This window comes from Pithys albifrons, chromosome 8, assembly GCF_047495875.1.
Source record: "Pithys albifrons albifrons isolate INPA30051 chromosome 8, PitAlb_v1, whole genome shotgun sequence".
Taxonomy (NCBI): Eukaryota; Metazoa; Chordata; class Aves; order Passeriformes; family Thamnophilidae; genus Pithys; species Pithys albifrons.
Genome location: NC_092465.1, coordinates 14,112,824 through 14,136,548, shown reverse-complemented (window position 1 = coordinate 14,136,548; position 23,725 = coordinate 14,112,824). Strand labels below are relative to the sequence as shown.

General features: G+C 38.7%; 1 protein-coding gene across 1 annotated transcript in view; it reads right to left on the bottom strand.

Annotated features, from left to right (window-relative positions):
- The window catches only part of CNTNAP5 (contactin associated protein family member 5), a 286,664-nt gene that overhangs the window by 28,242 nt on the left and 234,697 nt on the right, over positions 1-23,725 (bottom strand). The window contains exons 15-19 of the mRNA XM_071562346.1: positions 16,058-16,185; positions 15,676-15,846; positions 13,375-13,593; positions 7,294-7,533; positions 5,150-5,374 (exon numbers count right to left, since the gene is read on the bottom strand). Of these exons, the coding sequence (XP_071418447.1) occupies positions 5,150-5,374; positions 7,294-7,533; positions 13,375-13,593; positions 15,676-15,846; positions 16,058-16,185 (983 nt within the window). The remainder of the gene's footprint in view (positions 1-5,149; positions 5,375-7,293; positions 7,534-13,374; positions 13,594-15,675; positions 15,847-16,057; positions 16,186-23,725) is intronic.

Genomic DNA, 23,725 nt, shown 5'->3' with positions numbered 1-23,725 from the left:
CAACTGGGGAAAATTTCTTTTACATTAATTATTACCAATCAAACCTTCTCTGGCCCCTCACTCAGTAAATAACGTAAGATTTCAGGCCCAGCTACAACAACTGCTTAAAACATACATAGTGCTATCTGCCATATGAAGCCATTTAATGGCTGCGAACCAGAGGCAGACTGGGAACAATCCACAGCCACTCACAGACAGTTGCTTGTCTCCTCCACAAAGCTCTCTCACTCGCTTCCCAGTGACTCTCTTTCCTGCTCCTGATTGTTAAAAGTAATTATACCTGAACCTTGACACCACTTCCCACTTCAGTCACACAAATTGTGCAGGTTGTTCAATGGCTGTTGCGCACAGAGTGTCCTCAAAACAGAAGACAACTGCACTAGCAATAGTGTAGTCTAGAGGGTCTTTCTGCAGCAGTTAGTTAATGTCCTGTGGTACTCATGTCTCAAAACTAAAACCCACAAGGAGGTAAAGAAAAATAATGAGAAAAATCACACCCTAAACCCACTCCAGTGTTACAGCAAGTCCTATTTTCCTTAATTATTTTAATTTTTCTTCATTGAACTTTAGAGTGTAACAGTGTGAACACAATCAAAAGATTCTTTGCCTCAAAGACTGAACTAGATTTTTTGCCTCTCTTTACCACGGACTGACAAAAGTTTTGGCTGTTGGAAATGCAGCTCAACAGACTTGAAGGCAAAAACCATAAGGAGAATTTACATGCTTTCAACAGAAAAGCTGCTTCTGACTTAAAGACAGGGGATTACAGGAGATTTTGAGTTTATGAAAAGATAAATCAGTAGTTTTTCACTGACAATATTTGCTTTTTTTTTGTAGAATATTAATTCATCTTACTTCTGTTACACATTGTGATTTCTTTTCCTATTTACTTCAAATATCAGCTGATTTCAAGTCTTCATAGGACAAAGAAGTGGAGCCAATATAAGTCTTGCTCCGATATGCTGAGTATCAGAGACCTAACATAAGAATTACTCAAATTGTTTTCATTTGTAATTCTGTTTTTAACTGGGCTTTTTTCCTTGTCTTTAGTCTTTCCTATGGAACTTCAGAGTCTTGCTTTCCAAAAGAAATGGAGAACAGAGCTCAGTGTTACAGCTATAGGTGCTGGATAGGAAGAAAAAAAAAAGGACTCATTGTTTAGTTTCTTATGAAATCAGATAAATTTTCAATCACTCTAGGATAGTTTGAGATTCTGTCTCTCTTGTCTCTTCTTTGATACTGGTTATCTGCTGTTAGGAATCATATTGTTTCCATTGAGAAAGTCATGAAAACTGAGAATCAAAGACTTAGGAAAACACTTTCTATACAATATACCTCCTCATATTCATAACACATTTAATTACTTGCAGGGGGGGAGGAAGAATGGAGAAAGGAGAAGTACTAACAGTTTCTTAACATTTTTCTCCCCATCAATTATTACTTTTAGTGATCAAGGCAAAGATAATAATATAAAGGTACTGGAAACTTTTTAAAGTCACGTAAATGCAAAAATGTACAGTGAAAAGCTACCCTGGGAATGAAAAAATATTCTTTGCTTGGTAGTATCTTCCCGTGATGTGGATAATTGTTGTGGACTGACACACTGAAAGGGCTAATTAGAGCTGTTTACCAATTTTCTATAGCTTATTAACAGTCACACCAATTTGAAATGTCTACAGAACTAATATTAAAAATGCACTGCCAATCATTACAGTACCGCTACTGTTTTTGATGTGGGACCAATGGGACTTTACATACATACCCACCTACGTATGTGTGTGTGTATAGATACAGATAAATACATAGATAGACAGATAGATATACACCCGTCTATATACAATACATGCACATATATATATAAGTAGGTGTAATTTAAATATCCATAAGTACAATATGTAGGATTGGAGAGGAGATGATAATGCTTTTGTACGCACATGATTTTCAAAAGCACAGGTATGATTTAGAACATCAGTATTAACTAATGGTGGAAAGAATCCCTAAGTCATCTTTGAAAACATCAGCTTTTGAAAACTTTCCTGTGAATTGCAAGGACATGAGTCACCTTATCAGAGGTAAGAACAATCTCTGTGATATAGATAAGTTTTTTGAGTGGGAACTGCTTCTAGAAATACCACCTGCCAGGTGCTACTGAGCATCTCATTTTATAGGAGGTCATTTGTATGATTGTAGAATTGTAGCTTCTGCCTTGACATATGGCAGTATTCAACATCTGTCGTAACTTCTCCTTCATGAACCCCCTGGCCTCTTAAGGCTCCAAGAACTGGACGAGCTTTCTGTGTGGGCAGCATTGACCTGGGTGGGTGAAGCCAGGAAGGGGTAGCCTGGAGTATCCTTTTGAAAACCTGAGACCAGCTTGTTGGGTAACTCTAAAGGAATCTTATTACTACCACAATTCTGGTGTCTCAATCAATACATAGTATTTCTTCTAATGATATGACATTCTTTACAGACTGACAGTGTAAAGTGTGTCAGAATTAAAAGTGCCTATTTATTAAATTTACTGAAACCAATTGATTTTAGAGAAAATACTTCACGTCTGACTGATGTTGCCTATACAAGTTCACTTTTATGTAAGAACTTTTAGTATACTCTGACTCTGAATAATCCTTGCAAACACTTTAATTTGTTTTATGTTAAATATTTAACACAGGAAGTCTGAAATACAAGAAACATTTTCCTCATTGTCACTTTTATTAACTAATAATTTGCCTAGTTATTTGGTGGATAATAGAAAAGAGGAGTAACATACAGATACATGAGAAGTAGCTTGAAGAACAGTTACAAAAGGTGAAATATTAAAGTATACATAGACTGTTTCAATATAGTTTCTTAAAAAGTGGAAAGGGACTTGGGATTATGGTCAAGAATATTACTGCTCACTTCTTAGTGAGAATGCCCATTCCTCTAGGAGCCCAGCCTTTATTTAACCAATCAGTTATCCAGCAGGGACCTGCTTATGTCCTACTATACTCTGCCAGACTCAGCAAGATTGCCTGAAAATAAGCCAATGAGAGAGAAGGAATCACACTCACTTTCAGTGGTACAAAGGACATTGATATTCATAGTCCAGTAGCTTTATGGCAACCATAAACCTCTTGAAGGAAGAAAGAGTAACATATCAGAACCTTATTTTCATTGAAATAATTTTAATTCCAAAGGTTAAAAAGTAAAGGGATATAAAATTTAACAAATTACTACATTTGGGACAAAAGTCAGAGAATATACATGACTGAAATAACTGTCTTGAAAGAATGTCACAGAAGCATGCACAGAGTAATCCTGAAGGAGACTTTCAGGAGTTAACAAAGGTCAGATAGTTAATTTAATCATTCTTTGCATATAGTGCTATGTTTTATAGCCCAGAGTTCTGGAGCCTGACATCTCACCAGCCCTCTAAACAACTGTCACTGTGATATTACATTTGAGTAAAACGAGGTAGAGATCTGAGAAAAGCACCACTGTTTATACTGCCTGACCGTGCTGAGAGCTGCTCCATCTAATTTCCAGATGTACTGGGAGTCCCTGTCTGCATCTAAGCCAAAGCAGAGATCTGCAGATGCTGAAGATGACAAAATGAAAAGTTTATCTGTGCTCTTGCTGAGCTGCCACAAGACATCTTGTCCCTATCCCAACCCCTTTCCCAACGACCATTAGAGCCCCTCCTTCCAGAACTTCACAATTATAGCTTGTGTAGAATGTATTGCATCAATAAAAGCTAATTGTCTCATGTTTTTAAGGTCATTTTAGACTACTCTGGCAGCAATAAAGGTGATTTAAATGGATGTCACATTTTCATTCTCTTTAGGGCTATTTCTGATTGCCTGAGTGGCATCAAAAGACCTGAGAGACCTGAGTGTAACTGAGAAGCAGACTCCAAGATTTCACTGCAGCAGGGGCTAACCTCTACCACCCTGGACCTACACGCTAGAATATTCATATATCTGCAAATCATAAACACTTGCCTCCAAGAGCAAATCCGAAACGGAAATCTGGGACTGGTCAGGAGAGGGTTAGGGTCACTTCAGTAGTTCCATCTGCCTGCTGCAACTTCAGTTGGAGTAGATCAGTTCTGGCAGTTACTATTCCAGCTGTCCCTCCTGGGGATTAGTATACTCATCCATTGCCAGCCTGAATGCTAGCCATGTAACAAAACAAACTACTGCAAACTGCATATAGAGAATAAAAATGTTGGGGTTTTTTCCCCTCCTCTTATAGTTTTATTTGACAGTACTTGAAAGGGCAGCTCTTTTGGAATTTGCAAGGCTCTAGAGTGATCTGGGTCATTTGGCCAAAGTACATATTCAACCACAAGACATTAACTTTCTATTGTTCTGCCACAGGCTACTGACTCACCAATAAGCTTACTCATCACTTCTAGTGCTTCAGTGCCTGATAACTCCTGAATAATTCAAACATCCGTATTTGTCTAGGATGATGTTTTCTGGATGAGTTTTCTGAAAGCACTGCAAGGACTTAGGAGTCAGTCTTATAGAGAAGACACAGGGCCTTAGCCCCTCAAATCTTTAAATGCTTTTAAAAAGTCCCCACATTATGTACCTTTAACAGAAAATGGATTTACACCTCATGTTTTGGTCAGTAATTCCAGAAAAATTTGACATTTTATGGCTTTAATATTCAGACGCACTGGCTATATTCCATTAAAAAAATCCAGTGAAGAGAAATACATGTGCCAAGACAGAATGCAAAAGACAAAATTCTAATATATTTCTGCACAAAGTGTTTTATGTACCTACACAGTATTTCTCATTCCCTTATCTTGGCGGCCTAGTGCATCACAGTATGGAATAAGTAGCAAGGAATTGCTATTGCATGGTCTTGCTAAAGGAAAGTCAAAGTACATTTTAAGCACCAACAACATGATTACTCAAAGACTCAATAGGCAAGTGTAGCGCTGAATGCCAAATAAAGGGACATAAACAAGAGTGATGGCCATTCTCATGAACTAAGTATTATGAAGTTGATGAAGTTGCACACACATAAACGAACTTAAATCAGTGAAGAATTCTATACTATTCTCACAAAAAAAAACCCAAATCCAAAACTAAAACAACAGAAAATCTTAACAGTTACACTGGGTTTGCTTTGGTAGCAAATCAAAACTACTTACCATTCTTGGAGAGAATCACAGCCAAATATTCATGAAAGTAGGTGTTGATGTACAGTAGAAGGCTTGGGGTATGTGTTGTGAGAAAGCTAAATGCAATATTCTCCTTGGACATGACAGCATCCGTATAAATGGCAGAGCTTGAGGTGCTTGCATTTTTAGTGACAGGATAAGGTTCTTGGAAAATATAGGTAACGGAAGTGCCGGCTTCAAATAATGCAGAAACCTCTGAAAGCATATATACACCAAAGGAATAATTTCACCTACTGCATTTTCAGATCTACGAACAGTAATGAACATGAACTGACTGCCTCAGAAGCAGAACATTTGAAAGCACCCTGACTCAGCTGACATTACGGTTCCTTCATTTGGATAAGCAATGTGTCCTTCCTTACAGTTTATCTGCCTGGCACAGGGAAGGACAGTGTATAGAGACAGAAATTCAACTATTTTAGTGCTAGAATCAGACCTCCACAAGATGGAACAACCCAAAATGTCTGCCAGACAAATAAATGAGTTTACCATCTTCTTTCAGCTGACCTGTAAGGCAATATTCTACCTCTTCCCCACACAGTAAAGGCAGTATATTTGTTCTTCCCAGTCTCCTTTTTAAACAAATTCATTATTAAAGCAACACAGTGACCAAAGACAGACAGTAAGGGAAGCTGTCTTTGTGGCTTCAAATGAAGAGAAACATTTACCTATAACATGCTCAGATCCTGAGAACTCATGCCTCTGTTTTCAATAAAAAACATAGTCTGGCCATGAAAGACACAGACGGGATAGCAGCAGGGTTTTTTTTCAGTAAAGTCAGGATGGTGACTCTCCAGTAAAGCAGCTTCACCTCTACAGCAGCATCTCCTAATGGGACAGTATGTGGGTATTTGATATGGCTCTTGTGATATCTGTTCCAAATCCTCAGCTCGTGTGAGTAAAGGTCTGTGACTGCAGTACAACTGTCCCAGTTCTGGCCAGGACAGGCTAATTTTTCCAGGTACCAGGTGGAGGCATGGCCAGGAGGACCAGAAGGTTATTCTGTATCATCTCACATCATTTTCAGGGGATGTAGAAAGGAGTCTAACCATCCTGGCTGATGTAGCCCGGGGGAGGGAGCAGTCTGTATTGTTGGGGGTCGAGGGGAAATTTCTTTGTAAATTGTTCATCTCTTTCTTGTACTCTCTATTTTTGCTGTTACTTTTCAGTTTTTTCAGTAATGTTATCTGAACCCGTGATTACCTTTTATGCCTCCAATTCTCTTCTCCAGTCCATTACAGGGGAGGGAGAGTGGGAAGGGGAAGTGAGTGAGAAGCACATGGCTTGGAGCTGTTTCAGTGGGAACAGTAAATTGGTGAACACCACTCCTAAACCACAACAACTAAGCCAATTTACAGCAGCAGATGACGTAACCCACTTAGCAAACCCGTTGCATTTGTGAGGTGAGGGGCAGCCATGGAAATTAAAAATCCACACTGCACATTGCTGTTACTGAGCAGGAATTTTGTTAGTTCCAAAAAGCACCCTCTCTAAATTAAAGGCTCTTTTTTTGCCTTGTTCATTTTTCTGGTGTTGACAGCATCTCCTACAAGCCACCAGAAAGGTTCAGTGAGGACACATTCACCAAAGGCTGAACCATGCAAATCAGTTTTCTCATGAACGCTTCATGCTTATTTTAAAAATTTCTTAACGTTTGGATGGGTTGTCACAGGAATGGCAAAAGAACATAAAAAGACTGCCTCTTTTTGTCAAATCATTGCTTTAAAACTTTGTGAAGAAAAGCTTTCAAGAATTTGTTAAGGTGGACAAAATGGGATGAGGTTTAAGAACAAGCAAACTAAATGTTCAGACATGGGCACACACCCTTGTATTAAAAATTTCAGCCCTAGTTGTCAGTGCCAGGGGCAAGTTGTATATGGTGGGATATAGCTGAAAACTTTACTAGAACAACTAATATCATTTTAATTTCTGACATCAACACTAAAGTCACAAATTGAGGTCTTATAGCTGCTTAAGACAAACACTTAGTAATGCTGAAGGGACAGCTGATAATAGAATGCCTTGTAACACTGGGGGACACCGAGCTGACATAGGTGAAATGGTGCTGTAATTCAGAGCCCACTGAAGACTTAGGATCAAAGCTTGCTGCCTACCTTCCTTGCAGTAAGGTCCTTCATAGGCTGAGTTGGTACAATCACAGAAGTAACCAGTATACTTCTCCACACATTTTCCTCCGTTATGGCACAAGTTACCGTAACTGCTGCAATGTCCTGGACATCCGGGTTTAACACCGGGTGTCATTTTAGCTCTCTCTTCAAGGTCAAGTTTCTGTCCATTTAAATGCAGAGATCGAATGCATCCCAGAAAGCCCTTCTGTCTGGAAGCTGTTCCCCCTGAAAAAGAGAGAAAAAAGGATATTTACTCACTGGTGAGTGAGCACAGTAATCAAAGCCATGAAGTTCAATCCAGAAGCATAAATATGAATTCAGAAATTAAAATAAAATAAGAATACATATCAATGCATAAAGCGACAAAAGATGACGGACAGCTCTGGGAACTAATGGTCTCTCTCTACTTTTATGAAAGTGCTAAAAAGCTGTATATTGTCATTTTTGTTGTCATTCTTTCCTTTTTTTAGCTTATCTACTGCTCTGTCTGGCATTTGAACTGCAAATTCATTTGGGAGAAAGATTAGCCTGTTTTTTTGTATGTCTGCATATCACCTAATACATGAGAAACCCAAACCAAAAATGTTGAAGTTTTGGGGTTTTTTTTCCCCATCTGTTGTCATAGTACAGAGTATAAATAACACTCTGATCCCAAAAGCAGGTGAGTTACACATGCTGATGAGACAGAAAGCAGGGATGAATCATGTTCAGCACCCATCCTGCTGGCTGAACGGAAATGACTTGAGTCAGAACTTATGCATGACTGCCCATGCATCTGGTGTGTTGCATGAAAATGGTTGTCGCAGCAAGAAACATGAGTTCAGGTCACAGATGCCTTATTTATTGCAATTTTTAAATATAATTGCATTTCTTCCTGAAGACCAAACCTATATGGACCTACACAAGCGAGGAGTTCAGTCTCTACAAGCTAACTAGCTTTGCATCTGTCCAATGAAATAGCTAACAGTGTTACAATGAAGGTGCTTTTTCCATAAGAGGTGGTCTCTGAGAATGATAATAATGATGATTGTTAAAGTACTTTATGAAAATATAACCATTTTTCTTATCATAAGCTTTGTTTGACAGTTGCCAATGTTTTGCTTTTGAAGATACTGCAATTTCAATTGCTGCTAGGAAATCTAATTCTGGTTCAAGAGTTATCAGAATTTAGAGACTCTGAAATGCTAGCATAATTGGTGATTCTCCAGCAAAAGTAGTATGAAAGAAGTTATTATTCTTCTGTAGAAGTTGGTTCTATATCAAAGCGAATGAGATAAGAGATTCCATAATTTGATAAGTCCTTGCAGAAGAGCATCTTGATTTTTTTTCATACACTAATTAAAGCAAGGCTTCTGCAAACTAAGAGAATGCAGTAACAGTTTGAAAAGCAAAATCACCCAGACCCTAGAGTTCTGCTACACCACTCTAGGATACTTTTCTTTCTGGAACACTAATAGCAGAAATACTAGATTTGAATTAGAGATAGTATGCATGAGGCAGATTTATTTCATGCTAATTTTATGATGCCTTTCTCAGAGAAATAAATATTTTCAAATTCCTCTTTAACCATTTTTAGCTATGTTTTTCGGGACAGCTCACTTATTTTAAAGGCCCTCTGAGGACAAGAATTAGGCCTTCTGCATTTGCTGCACTGTGCACACAAAATCCTTTTATTTGGAGATTTCATTCTAAAACAAAACATATCATACAGAATTTCCAGTAATGATCATGTAAGTAGAAATATGATTTCTCCTTTTAAGGCTACTAGTTAATTTGTCTTCTTTTACACAAGAGATAACCACAAATATTACATTAAATGACAGTTTCCTTGCCTCTTCTCTACACAGATACAAATCCCAGCTGTAATATATAAAGAATAGGTAAAAACTATTGCTAACTGTTCCACAGATGTCATGTTTATTGCACTACCCATATTCTTATTACTCTCTAAAGCATTTTGGAAAGCCATGTAAGATTTCTCACTCTTCTGTTGTCTGGAGAGTGTAGAGCTTAACACATATCAACTATATGATCCTAGATGCACACAGTATTAATTAAGCAAATCTGTTTACTATTTTGTGCAGTTTTCTTCAATCAACTAGACCTAATCTTCATATACATTCCTGCAAAACAGAGAAAAACTGGAAACAAAAACCCAAAACTCTTCCTCAAATCATGCTTTGCAGATTCTTCTTACTCAAACAGAGCCAATGGGCTAGACAATTTAATGGATAAGACCTAAATGTTTTATTCAGGAAAACAGATATTAGGATAAGCCTAAGGACCATAAACATCGAGGTTAAGGGTGTACTTTGCTTAGTGGAGGTGATAGTCAAATAAGCCATGCTGTTTTCAGCAAGGTGTTTATGCAGCTGAATTTTACTGAGGAGCCTTTAGGCAAAAAAGAGAGAATCTGAGAGGACGCAGCAAGAAGCTCATAACTGAACACTCATAGTGTAGCTTGGTGACACAAGTGGCTGAATAATTAACATTTTAGCAATGAATGGGGGATTTGATTTAAAAAAAAAAAGGACTTTTGTTGGTAAGGACTGGATTAGGGAGACTGAAGTGGTGTAAATTAGTACTAGGAGCATCCTTACTTGATGTAACTGATACAAAGAAAAGCAAAGGACAGAGAAGCATAAGAATCATTAACCAGGAGTAGGAGAACTTGCTACGATATTCCTCAGGAGACGCCCAAAGTTGCAATTATAAGTACTAAACTGAAAGATGTATAAAGCAGACAGGATACACAAAGAGTTAGGCATTAATCCTCCTCTTGACCTCCAAAATATACCAAGGTGTCTACAGATGTCTTTAAAATCAATAACAGCAAACAAAGTATGCCTCTTCTTTTTCTATCCTTCCTTCGCTCTGTCTCCAAAGAAAGGTTCTTACATGTTGACTCTTTATGGGGTGTATTGTCTTTGGACTACCCACAATGGACAGAGGAGGTTCACCCAAGGATTCATTCCTTGCTCGCTTGCTCCCAAGACAAAACCAGGAACTCAAGCACCCTGCTAGTCTCCATAACATACCAAATGAATAACACAAAACCTTATGATCAAGGCTTTATGCATCAAATTAATTTCTCAGGATTTGTATTTTATTTCTCTGATATTATGACTCTGAGTTGAAATCCTGTTCTCAAAGGAGCCTGCAAGGACTGTCTTTCCCTACCCTAGGATGGAGTCTTCGGGTGATACCTTTGGCACTAGGTAAGACAGAACTTCATCTCAGACTACAATATGAGAGGAGATGATGGCCCATCTCCTACAGGACCACTGAGATATACCAGGGGACAGATGCACTATACAAAATAATGCCACACATTTTGAGTGCTGAAAACGACTGTCCATTGAAAGGAATTATTTTTGCCTGCCCTGTCTGAGCAAGTAATGTGCTGAATTGGCTTGTTACTGGGCAGTTTGGTGCAGTGGATATTACCTACTCTGCATATTTGTTTGGGGTTTGCTCCTTCTACTTTACTTCTTAAAAAAAATTAACAGAGGAAACATAGCTAGGTGTAAGGATATCCATTCTGTGACTGAGGATTATAATGCAGCTGGCAGCACCTAGATATCCAAGACCCACTAAAAGAAAAGTGAGAAATGGTTTTCTAAGTCCTTTAGGCTGCGTTAAAATCCAGGCTTGTTTGAGTGTACTGGCAGAGCAAAGTCATTTCTCCCTTCCACTTCCCACACACACAAAGCTACCTCAGAAGCCTGCCACACAGAGTCATTAAGACTGGGAACCCCTTAATCATTGTCAGTAGGCAGAATGCTGCAGAGAGGAATATGTTGTGGATTACAGGGAGAGTAGGGAGTGATATTATGTGCTGTGCTTCTTCCCCTTTTACAATGTTGTTTATGCATTTATTTTTCAGATGGGATAAAATTCACTCTGCATGGTTTGTAGGTATTAAATCAGTAGCTTTTTATTAGAGATTGGAATGAGACCTTCAGTAGAGACAAACGATGTCACATCTGTGTATTGTTGGACTTCTGCCACCTTTTCCTGTAGCACCCGGGGACAAATAGTGAGTGTCAGAATCAGGAGGCTACCCAGGCTTCTAACTATTTTGACAGCTCTTAGGAAAACTCAGAAAGTCACAAACAACTTTGGCTTTCCATATGGCAGAGTTAAGGGCTGTAAAAGCATTCCCAAAACATTTGTTTTTCTGTCCATTTTGCTCATGATTCAGTAAAAGTGTGGATGGACAACTGAATGCAATCTATTTACTGCACAGTGAGAACTTTTCGCCTCTTGGTTGACATGAATACCCATATTGCAGAGTTTTCTGTAAATATTCAGTACAATCAATCAGAGTACTATCAGTTGGAATGCACTGCTAAAATCAACAAGTCCAGCCTGTTCCTTAAAGCATAGCTACATTCAGATGAGGTACATATACACTTCTCCATCAAAACCAGTGAGACCTTTTCTGCACAGCTGCTACCCATCCACTCAACCCCCAGCTTGAACAGATTCATGATGCTATTCTACCACAGGTGCAGGGCTTTGCATTTGTCTTTGTTGACAAGGGTTCCTGTTGGTACATTCTCTAGTAAGGTCCTTAAATACCATGGATTTCCATGATGCAATTCAACAATTATGTCACTTTAAAACCACCATAAAGTTTGTTCAAGTAACCTGTTTACTTTGCTGAGGCTGAGAAGCAAGCTTACAGGCAGATACTACTTTTCAGACATGAGATGCTAAGCAGTTAGTATGTATGACCTCTCTAATAGATTACTTATACAAGACCCTTCATATTTAGTCCTTCAGAAATGTATAACCAAAACATTGCCAAAGTCTATCCAGTCATTAAATCTCTATTTTTTCTAACTGGAAACAGTAACTTGGCAAGATTTCTCTGATGTTTCTAAGGCATACAGCAGCCCAACCTTACAGCCTTCAGGCCTGGCCTCCCACAGAACATGCTCTTAGGATGAAAGGAGCATTTAAAAAACAAGTGATTAGCAGCATGCTTCATACTAGAAAAAAAGAAACCTTGCACTGTGACAGTCTTAAGCCTCCCTTCTGTGAGTTCTTAAGTGAGCTTCTCTCCAGCTGAGTATAGCAGAGATCATTTTAGGTATAAATCAACCACTATGTGGGAAGGACTCCTGACATTGATGCAGCTGTATCCATTTATTAACAGATTAATTCTTTGCATTCAGAGCCCAGTAATTACTGCACACATACACAATAAAAAGCTCAAATAAATACCCTAAAATCTACTTAAATCAAAGGGTGTGAATACACAAGGAAACTTTATTAAAATGAATTGACACATTGAAGTTTGCTACAGAAAAGTAGGAGAATTCATTTTAAGGAAGGAATCAGTTGTTACCCAAATAGCCCTGCATAAGAGGCAACCCACTCATCACTGAGCAGATTACTCAGAAAGACAGTGTCTGAATACAGAGAAGAGAGAATTCCCTTTGTAATCCATGGTCATATCAAACAGCTAGTCCCAATACAGGTTTCTGTTGCATGGGCAATAGGAAAACAAAATATATACAGGGGTTTTTTTCCCTCTTTTTATTTTTTCTTCTTTGAAAGATGACTTTCAGGTAAAACACCTGTATTTGCTTTGACTCTGTTCTCAGTTCTCTCAGTCATGGACTCAATCTCCAAATAAGGATTTTGGTGGGCACGTTTGAAGGAACAGACTTTAAACACCATACTCTCATCAGGTTTTGCCCCAGAAATTTTTATGACAAATTTGTGACTTTTACATTGCATCTAAAGAGAGAGATCATATTTTCTACAGCAAATTACACAGCCAGTACTGCACGAGAAGGAAGACTATTAATTCTTTGGCATTAAATACCTTTCAAATATTTGACCTTAAAAATACCATAGTTAAACTATGGTTAGTACTTTGAGTGTAAAGGCACTTTTTGGGCTTGCTTTGTGTTCCCTATGCAGGACTGGAAGAAGAGAAAGCAAAATTAGGCCACCACATGCAGTCTCAAAGGTGAGACAATAGCATTCATTACCTAGGTGTGGACATAAAAGTACTATTGAGATCTACAGGAACCCTTAAATGGTCCCTACCTACAAATAACTGGCTGTTGAGCTGCAAGCGAAAGTGCCCCTCAGCAGGTGCCTCCAGGACCTTCTTGGGGAGGCTGTCCACCTGGAGAGAGGTTTGCTTGAGGTTCCTTTCTGCTCGCACGTAGTGCCACTGGTTGTCATTCAATGGGCTGGGAGACTGCACAGTGGCTTCTGTAGGGCCATTTCCGACATCTATGGAGAAGGTTATCTCTTTAGGGGCTGGAATAGATAAACAGAGGTGAAGAGGAATGAAGGTCTGAATTAAATTGTGGTTTTGACATCGAGAAATCTTACATAAATATAGGGTCCATTAACTTTTATGTCAGCAAATAGTACAGGATCATTTACCTCCCATCTCCTACACAGCAGCTTATACATAAATTTAAGCCTGCAGCCTCACTGTTTGATCTCTGCTGTGATTATGCTTGGCTGTGGGTACCCATCTTTTTTTTGCTATAACAATTAGAGTGCTCTAGAAATGGCAGTTCTCTTTCTGAAGTAAAAGTGCCAAATGCTGCACAAAAGTCACACAATAGTACCAAAATATTTTGGACAAATAATGCTAAGATGGGAGAAAGGGTGAAGGAACTCTTTACAACTAAATCTTTCAAAATGCATATACTTAACAATTACATTGGTTGCATATGGTAGAAGAAAATCCTACAATCATTTGTTTGCCTAAGGTTTACCCAAGAAGCAAGAAAAAATAGACAAGCAAAACTAGTTCACTGGTGATCCTAAACTAAATCTGTATATGTAACACATGTTCAGAGATAATAAGGCACCTAGAAAAAGGACAATAATTGAAAAAATAAAAAAGCCATGTAATGAAGTCTACCTTGCTCTGCTGGAAGCCTGAAATGAGCTAGAAATTTTTAACATTCTTGCTACTGATTATTTTTGCTCTTCCTAAAATGCTAAATGCACCAGGAAGACCAAGAACCAGGTCCACAGATCATAAACAAGAATGGCACAGACAGAAAATTCATAAACTGCTATTATTTCAGAAACTGAACAGGTCTGCTTTTGGAAGCTGCTTCTTACATAATTAGGGATAGGAAATGCTCCCTTAGGGATAGACAAAGACCTATTCTGAGCCCCTGCACTTCCTAAAAAGCCATTTCCCTTAGAAGCAGCTGGTCAGTGGAGCTTCCTTGACACAAGGCCTTTAGGCTGCAAATTCCATCTGGCAAGAAACAGAACACCAACCACTGATAAGAAGCCTCAGTTTAAAAGATTTTCCTCAAACTTTTAAATAACTCACTTCTCTAGGAGTAGAGATTTAACACACATCCAGAAGTTTTCACTAAAAAAATCCTCTTAGTTTACAGTATTTGTTACATTTGATGCCATTTTTACTTCTATATCCCTGATAGTGAACCACAGTACACTGAAGTACAACCAAATTGGACTTTGATGCACAATTAACAGTAAATCATACCTCATTACCTTGTGATAATGCACCATGACATTTACCATTGGTTTAATGAATCGAAGGGCCTTGGGGCCCTGTTTTATTAAATTTTATGCTGGGGTTATTATAAACATATTATCAAATTCATAGCACTCAGTTTGTTTTCCCTAAGCTTGACAGAATTTGGAATACAGAAGTCATATTTCATGTCAAAGCCACAGTTCTCTTTTATCACTAATAAATATTTGAAGTTGTCAGAACAGGAGGCAAAATCTCACTAATTAAATTACCTGCTAGTCTCCTTTATATGCTGAGTAGCAGTTACATTGCACTCACTTACTGTATTGTGAAGTATTCAAGACCCATTACAACTATGACTGATTATCTTGCATTACTGTCCTGTCCTTCATAAACTCTCACCTTAAAGCAGTACCTTACACACCAAGTTCCTCTAAAATTCTAGGACTGCCTCAGACTGGGTATGTTACTGATACAGGAATAAAGGTAACCATCAGAATGGTTGCATTACATTTTTAAACTTTCAACTAAAATTACACAGGTAATTATTGTAGGTACATCTAACTGGTAGTTTCTTCTCTAAAGAGCAAAAAATAAATATCAATGTTGAAAAAACTAAATTCATACACCTGTTAGTTTAGGAAAGATAAACCTAGCCATAACAAGATTAAGCATAATGACCAAAGCTCTACAGGGAAACTCTTGACAGGAGAGGTAGATAGGTCTAGATTAATGAGTCTTTCTGTCTCCATCTTATCCTCTTTAGGCACATTTAACTATCTCAAGACAGCAGAAAATACGTCCTTCCCAGTTCCCTGCACTTGTCAAATTGGGCAAATACATCAAGACTTTTTAACAGAGAAACTTACAGTTTATTTCAATTCTTATGAAGTCTTTAATCCCAAGGTTTTCCAAGAATACCCCGGAGACAGCAGTAGTTTTGAAGAAGAAGGAGATGTCCGCACTGACCTCGGCATGGAATGTGGGGAAGTGCAGGTATGAGGCCTCTGTGTTGAAGGAAGCAGCATTCCAGAACTGCCCTGCAAGCACAACCCCCTTCTCTATAGTTAATTGGCACAGGACAGCAGCTGCAAGCTGCATGTGGAAAGCCACATTTCATCAGCAAAATAAACTTTTTTAAAAAGAGACAACAATAAAACCCCCGCCCCCCCCCAAAAAAAAGAAAAAAAAAAAACAAAAGAAAGAAGGAATATTCTGTACCTATGGAAATTGAGAAGAGTTAGTACTCACTGTCTCCATAGCAACGCAAAGGGCCGATTTTCCAAGCAGCCTCAGAATTTGATCTGTTTGTGTCAGTGATCACTATCTGAGTTACAGGCAAATGGTCTTTGAAATCAAGGAGGCCAGTATCATTATTCCTGGATTGTAATACACAAACAGAAAGAGACAGATTAACCACAGACAAAACCCCCCGCATACGTTATTCAAGACAATATTTAAAAGATGTTTACTTAAAGATGAAACATCTTTTGCAGAATTACCTGGAAGAATTATGACCAGTACACACTGTTATAAGATACATACCTGTCTAAATTCTGTGCTCATATGCAATACTGACCACTGAAGACATTATTTGGATAAATGATACTACTATCTGGGATGGGCTGTAAATGGGCTTTAGCTTTGTAGAACTACTGTTAAGTTGAGGCCAAACGCTGCCATGCTGACCAACAGGCATTAATGTAAACTGGGCTCTACTGGGTTTCCTCAGCAGGATGAATTTGATGTGGATCAGGTATAAGTCCTAGTCCGCATTTCTGTAAAGTTAGCTGGAGGCAGATAACAGCATTCATGCTGGCTTTATGTTTTACCCAAGCAGGAAGAGGCGGTTTCTGATCCAGCACACTTAGCATAGGGCAGTCAGACAATTACTGATGCAGCTTGAAGATGGCTGGGACACGACTGACTCTGCACACTGCAAAAACAGCTGAATTGGCACACTGAGTGTTGACCGAATCAGTCCTTTGCATTATATGCCAGTGGAAATTTTGGTCCAGCAACTGAAATACTGAAGGTTGATTTATTGCAATGTCAAACTTCTCTGGTTTGCTTAGCTGGGCTTATTCTTCAGCCGTGACTAACTTACCCAGGGCTGTTAGAAAGGAAGAGAAAAGGAAGAAAGATTCCTAAAGGATAATTGCTTTGGTTTTGCCCTGAGTGTGCTGGACAAATTATTGTCCCCAAAATGCGTTGTCGCGTTTCATGGCAGCCCTCAGGTCCTTAAACTGATCCAGTGGCTTTGACCTCTGGCAAGGCATACAGATGTGAACTCATCCCACTGTACTTCATGTACTCAGCTGAGTCCCTCAGGCACCCAACCCTGACCTTACCAGAGCAGAACTACCCTTTCAAGGTATTTTTCTATTGACTGAAAATAGAGGGGTGAGTGCTGTCAAATGTCATCTCCACGGTGCTGTTTTTTGTTCTCCTAGCTCTTTTTCTCAAGGTTAAGGTATACTGTTCATCTGGGCACATAAGTGTGGCAAAGAATCCTTCACAGAACCAAATCTCGATAGTTTTAGAGATAGGATCTCTACCTCTGCATGGCCCAGCTCACCTCTCTGCTCAGAGGTGAAAGACTTCATGCTGCATATGGGGATGGCAACAATAACCATATCCAAAATCCAGTAACCCCAAATTTCCACCCACTGCTCTTTCAGGCAGGTGTGACACAATGCCTCAGGAAACAGGTACCACTTTTTGAGTAATACCACTTCCAGAGAGTAGGACATTCCAGACAGGATCCCAGACTTGCCTATATCCTGATTGTAATGACAACTTTCACAAACATACCTCCCAGTATAATTCCAGCTATGGGAAGGGACACAGACTTCAGCAAAGAAAGAATAATCAGGATGAACACTGCAGCTGTGTTCTGATAAACAACCTTGGATGTTTGCTTGGCTAAGTGCTCTACGCTGATTAATGTTAGAAAAAAATAGGAGCATTTTGATCTTTTTTATAATGCCTGCACACATTGCATTTGTTTTTCATTGTTTCTAATTGCATGCAGCACAGCTAATTGTCTCATAATGCCAAGGGGAAAAGAAGTACCCTCTCCGACCCTAACATTCACTTCTTGTTTCAGCGGGTGTCTGACATGCAAATAACTACAGGCAAAGTATAGCAAGATGAAATTCCCACGCACCAGGCAGAGTGATGCCCTCAGTACAGACTCAGAAGGAAAACTACCATGTATGAATCAAAAGTACACGGTCTCCAAATCCCTTCACGGCAGACTCTCAGAAGCATACTCCTAGAGTTTATTGCATCAATATTTGAAAGTTAGAGTAAATGCTCTCAACAGATTATGAAGTAGATGTAACAGAAGCTGATCTATTTGAGTATTTCTTAGGAAGGTAATAAGGTATTTCAGTGGGTGGGAGGAATAAGAGTAGGCAGAAAGAATGAAAATAAGGCAAAATGATGCAGAGAAATGGGACATAAAATATTCAATATATACATGAATAACTAAGCTTGCACTTTTTAAAATAAAATTTCTCAAAAATCACAAAATATTTAGGGAGGTTTCCTGCAAATTTATTTTAATTCAAAAAATAATGCAGTCTTTTTACTAGCTATGATCAGTATTAAAATAAAAACCTGTATCTTCCTAGAGCTAGCACTCAAAATATCTACAAAAACACATGAAATGGTGACATTTTAAAGACATCTATTCCACATCTCTGAAAACTGTATTGCTTATTAGATATTCTGTCATATTGCATGAAGTTCTTTTATATCAAATTTTATGATTAAGTTTTTACTAGTTATATGCCAGTGTCACAGTGAACTTTAGTAGCATAGCTCAACGATGAAAGAAAAATATTCTAGAACTAATAAAAATCTTCTCTTCTCTGTTAATGCCCTGAAAACTCAATCAAGCTTCTCTTTAAGCTCAGACAGCACATTTTATGCATTTTATTCTCTCACACATGATAAAAAAAAACCCCTTATGTAATGATTTCTGTTTTCAGACAAGCAGAGACAAATAAAACTTATCAGGAAAATATTCTGTCCTTCAGAGAATGTGTTAGCTACAAGAACAACATATGTATTGTTGCAGTTAATTATTATTTCAAGGTGGGAAATTAAGTTTTTGGTGAAAAGTTGACACCTAGGATGTTTTAGCTAAGAAAAGCAGAAAAGAGGGTTGAACACATTGTGAAAGTTTCAAATTCCTGGTATTTCTGAACTTATTCCAGACTCCTTTTCTGACAAAGCACCATGATTCTTCTTCTCTACATGGTACACCATGGCAGCCTCTCAAATATAATGCATTATTCCTGAGAGAGGAGCAAAAGAGCTTCATGTACCTGTACAATAACTTCCTGGAGGCACTGCTATGGCACAACAAAACACAAATATACCAGGGTTTGGACAAAACATTTGGAATTTTGCCTGAAGGGGGCTTGGGGATCACTTTTAACATACTACAGTTTTCAAATAAAATTGCTATTTTCTGACAGAAAGCATCTGCACTATGCTGTGCACATACATGATTTTGCCTTTTAAACAAAAATAAAACGTTGTTAATTATTTTGGTACTTGTTCGCAGAGCTCTTTTTTACTTATATGTATTTTAGTTTAGAAGTTAACACACATTTCAAACCAGATTATATTTGCTTTTCCACCATTGCTTCTCAAGTTAGCCAAACCCACTACTTTATTTGTCTGACCCCTTCCACCAAGCACACCCTTTGGACCACACTGACCCTGCTCCTCAGTATTGAGATGTATGGAAGGGTCCTGCCTGCAGGAGGGTCCTGAGGGGTGATGTTCCTTGACCATGAATGTAAGTTAAGTCCTGATTTCACAAAAATCATGGCAGGTTTCATCACCTTCCTGAAAGGAGTACTGTACGCACAGAAAATTGTACAAATAAATTAATAAACTTGTGAAGTAGACCTCCTGCTTACCCGACTTGGCACACAAATTGGCACAAATTCAGATGAAAATCTGAAGGTTTCTGAGGGTGGAAAACCCCCTCAATGAACAGATGTTTCTCTGAGCTCTCTGCATAAATGATAGTATCAATTTGTACTTCCCACAAGCAAATTCCAAACAAAACAAATCCAATAACGCTCTTTAAATTAAATCACTGAAAATTTTTTATTTATGGGTATTAAATAAAGTTAGATGTCATTTGTTTATCCATGTCTGAAGATTAATATCTGCATCGACCCAAAGGACTTCCTCAATAAACTATGAGGCATGTTCCACATCAAACATACGCTCTGTGTATGGGCCAATTTAAAAAAGAAAAACCAATTTGCTGCAAGCACAGCAATGCTAAAGGTGATAATGCAGCAACTGCATACTTTAAGATGTAGTAAAGGTAGACTTACCTGTAAATGACAAATAACTACCTTGATCATAACATTATGAAACTATTTTTCTTCTTTCTGGCTACTAATAAAAGCATGCTCAACAAACTCTCGCTCTATGGTGTCCTAACAGTGTGAGTCATCATAAATTGCTAATCTCTAGGTAGACATTTCCATACTTTTTCCAACAGATGGTAGAACAGTGGTGCCATTAAATATAATTTATTCTCATATGATCCCCTATTGGTACGTTTTCCTCTTGTACATTAATGAAAACTCTGGCAGGATCAGAGTCTCAGTAGCTCAGATATTCAGTACAGATTTTCATGAATACCATACATTCGGGAAAAAGAATCAGCAGATGGCAACAAAGTGCATAAGGAATGGCCTGTGAAACAAGCTTCCATCAGAAAAAGTTTTGAGGCCTGTGCAGGACATATTATTAATAATTCAAAGGAATACATTTTAATTGCTATGTTACCCATGATCTGTATAACAGACCTAACAGTTGAAGGCAAGATGCAGTGTCTATGTTTGGCTGAATTAGAGAAGAGATACAGAGTTTGATAATGATAGTAATGAACTGATTCCTGACACCTCAGGGGCCTGCTGCAGTCAGCTCTCTGCAGACAGCTCTTCTCATTTGTTGACAAATGCAGTCATGACGGCAGATATCCAAGACAGCTCTGTACAGGCCAGGTCACCTCTGGCAGGGTTTATTTATGAGCTTGCAGGCTCTGTGGAGTTGCCTGCACTGCTTCTGGGGGAATGGATTCAGTGTGGGATAGTGGCTGAGCAAACAAAACCTGTCAAATCTGGGCTCGTCAGGGGTTTCTCTGCCCTGCTCTCTTCACCCCTTCTAGTTTTAGCATCCTGGCTGTCGCACAAATACAGCTCATCCAAGCAAGGCTTCATTCACTTCCATGTGGCTTTGCTCCTCCTCAAACAAGGCTGGATATACTCAGTATATCTCTTGGAGACAAAGTGGGTCTGACAATAGCAGTAACCACCCTCCCTTTTGTTCCCCTCCCTCTTTTCATGTCCTGTGGTTTCCTTACTCCTTGCAGTGCCCCAAAGCCATGATATAGAGATGAATGCATGTTACTTCCAAAATGGCAAGTTCCCTGGTGAAGAAGACTGTTCTAGAAGACAAAAGGAGAGGATGCTCCTACAGTTTGAATAGGAAGATTGGAAAATAGAAATAAAAGATGGTCTGTTGTGAGATTGCTTGCAAAAAGTTAATTTCTGAGCAATCCAAACTGCTTTAGCTCCGTGAGAATCATGCTGATATTTCAGCCTGCAAGGACACACACCTGCTGTTTGTCCGGTAGGAGACGGTCACTCCTTGCAAGTGTTTTCATGAGAATGTCTCAACTGCCTTCCTGATCTCCGGACATGGACCTCAAAACATCGGGATGAGATAATACAAACACCGGACTTGTGAGAGATAGGCTTTTAACCAATTAGAAGTTCTAGGGTGTTGGGGTGAGACTCTTTTAGCCAGTAAGATGTACCTCTAACCCTATATAAACCGTGTGCTTTGTGAAATAAAATGTCTTCACTATAAACTTCATAACCTTGTTGGTGAAGTCCTTTCTCTCCGCAAAAGTTTGTTTACTTTAATGGTCCATCAGTTACTCATTGGAATCAACACTGTCCACCACACTTTGCTGAGATGCCTGAGCTTCTTGTACAAAATGTGTTCCAGAGATGCCTCTCTTTCTATACAAAATAAAAAGCTGTAAAGTTCTCCAAATTCACAAGGTTTCCAGGTGAATACAGTCAGTATGGTTTGCTTTGATCACTGGCTTCAGTCAAGTGTTTTAATTTTAAGTGGAAAGTGGATTCTAGACAGAGAGATCAAAGTGGCAAATGGACTCAGGACAGTCATACACCAGCATGGCATGGAAGAGTTTCCTTCCCTTTAAATGAAAGGTTTGGTGAGCAGCAAGACTTTAATTCCCAAGGCAAGAGAGTTTTGCTTGAGGTGAAAGACAAGCTGGGAGAGGTATTTAAGAATTCAAAGTATCTCATTATAACACTATCCTGTCTACATTTCAGTAATGCTTTATCCTTTAGGTCAGTTTAACATTTCCCCAATAGTGTCAGCATCAAGAACGCATCCTGTGTTTGAAACAGGGCATATATTTTAAAATGAAATTGCAAATCTGTCTTATCTATACACAACTTGTCCCAGCAGTTTACTATTCTCAGTGTGGAGAAAGGGGAAGAAAGAAAACATTTTCTGAAGTAGATTTAGCTTCAGCTTGAAGCCACTGGATTTCTATGAACGTTCCCAGCCACTAGGAAGTGCTTTCAACAATCAGAAATATTTTTTGAAGCATGTATAAACTATAGACAAAACATGTTTAACATCTTTCCAGATCCCTTGCTTGGATCAACAACTTAGGGTGACAACTTATGCCTCTGCTTCCTCATCAGAGATCCTCTCCCATTCTCCAGTAAATACCATGAAGATGCCCCACTATTCTGCTGTGACAGAATTAGCTGTCATCATACTGCAGAGCTTGGAAGTATGATTAGGAGCTACATGAAAAAAAAATACATATCAATGCTTTAATAAAAACGAAAGTGAAAAATTCAAAAGCCTTTCCCATATAGCATGCTTAATTATACATTCCTGTTCATCTGGCCAGGGGGACTAACTTGTTGTCAAGTAAGAGCCCAAAAATAGCAGCTGGCTCAGGTGTCTGCTCAGATATCATTTAAAAGTCAGCATGCCTAGAAGTGCATACTGTGTGCTGCCAAACACCTGGCTCGGGACTTTGTCAGGTCTGCTTTCCATTGTTTATTATTTCTTTGCTGCTCTGAGAAATTAGTAACTTCTTCTCTACCTGAGATTTAGTCTAGGGAAAGCAAATCAAAGCAAAATCCTAGGCCTGTCTCTTCTCCAGAAGGACATTCCAGCTATTTTGGAGAGTTCCTACCTTGGAGCAGCATGATTTATCTAAAGGAGCAAAAATGATTTTCTGGTTTTCCACTCTGCAGCACCCATTTTATTTCATGCCAAGGCAAATAAATGCATCTACTGCTGTCTTGATCCTTCCACTATAATGTATAGAAGGTTAAAGTCACAGTTCAGATCTCAGCAGGTTTCAGGTTTGAATGCTCATTATATATCAGGGGGTCAATGCTCTAGCAGAGAAACACAAAAACAATCTTCAAGACGCATGAAATTTCTTATGTTTAGAAACTCTTCATGAAGTCAGGGTTTTTTAGCTTTAAGAAGGCAACCTGAAATTTAGAATGCTACCAAAGTAAAAGTTTCTCATGGATTAAATGCCAAAACAACTGAGCCCCAAATCAACAAATTGTGAGCAGTTTAGTTGAGGAGACTTCTAAGCATATTCTATTATCACAAAATTAGGAGAAACAAGTAGCTCTGCAAGCTGCCAAGCTAATGACGTATGATTTCCAACATCTCCTTCCCATGAGGGTTTTCCAAAATCTAATAGAAGTGTATGCTTCCTTAACTTCTTTCTTGTGGGTTTTAATTGGCTTTTTCCCCTCAGCCTGGCATAAATTTTCACAGAATGTGTAATTTGTAATA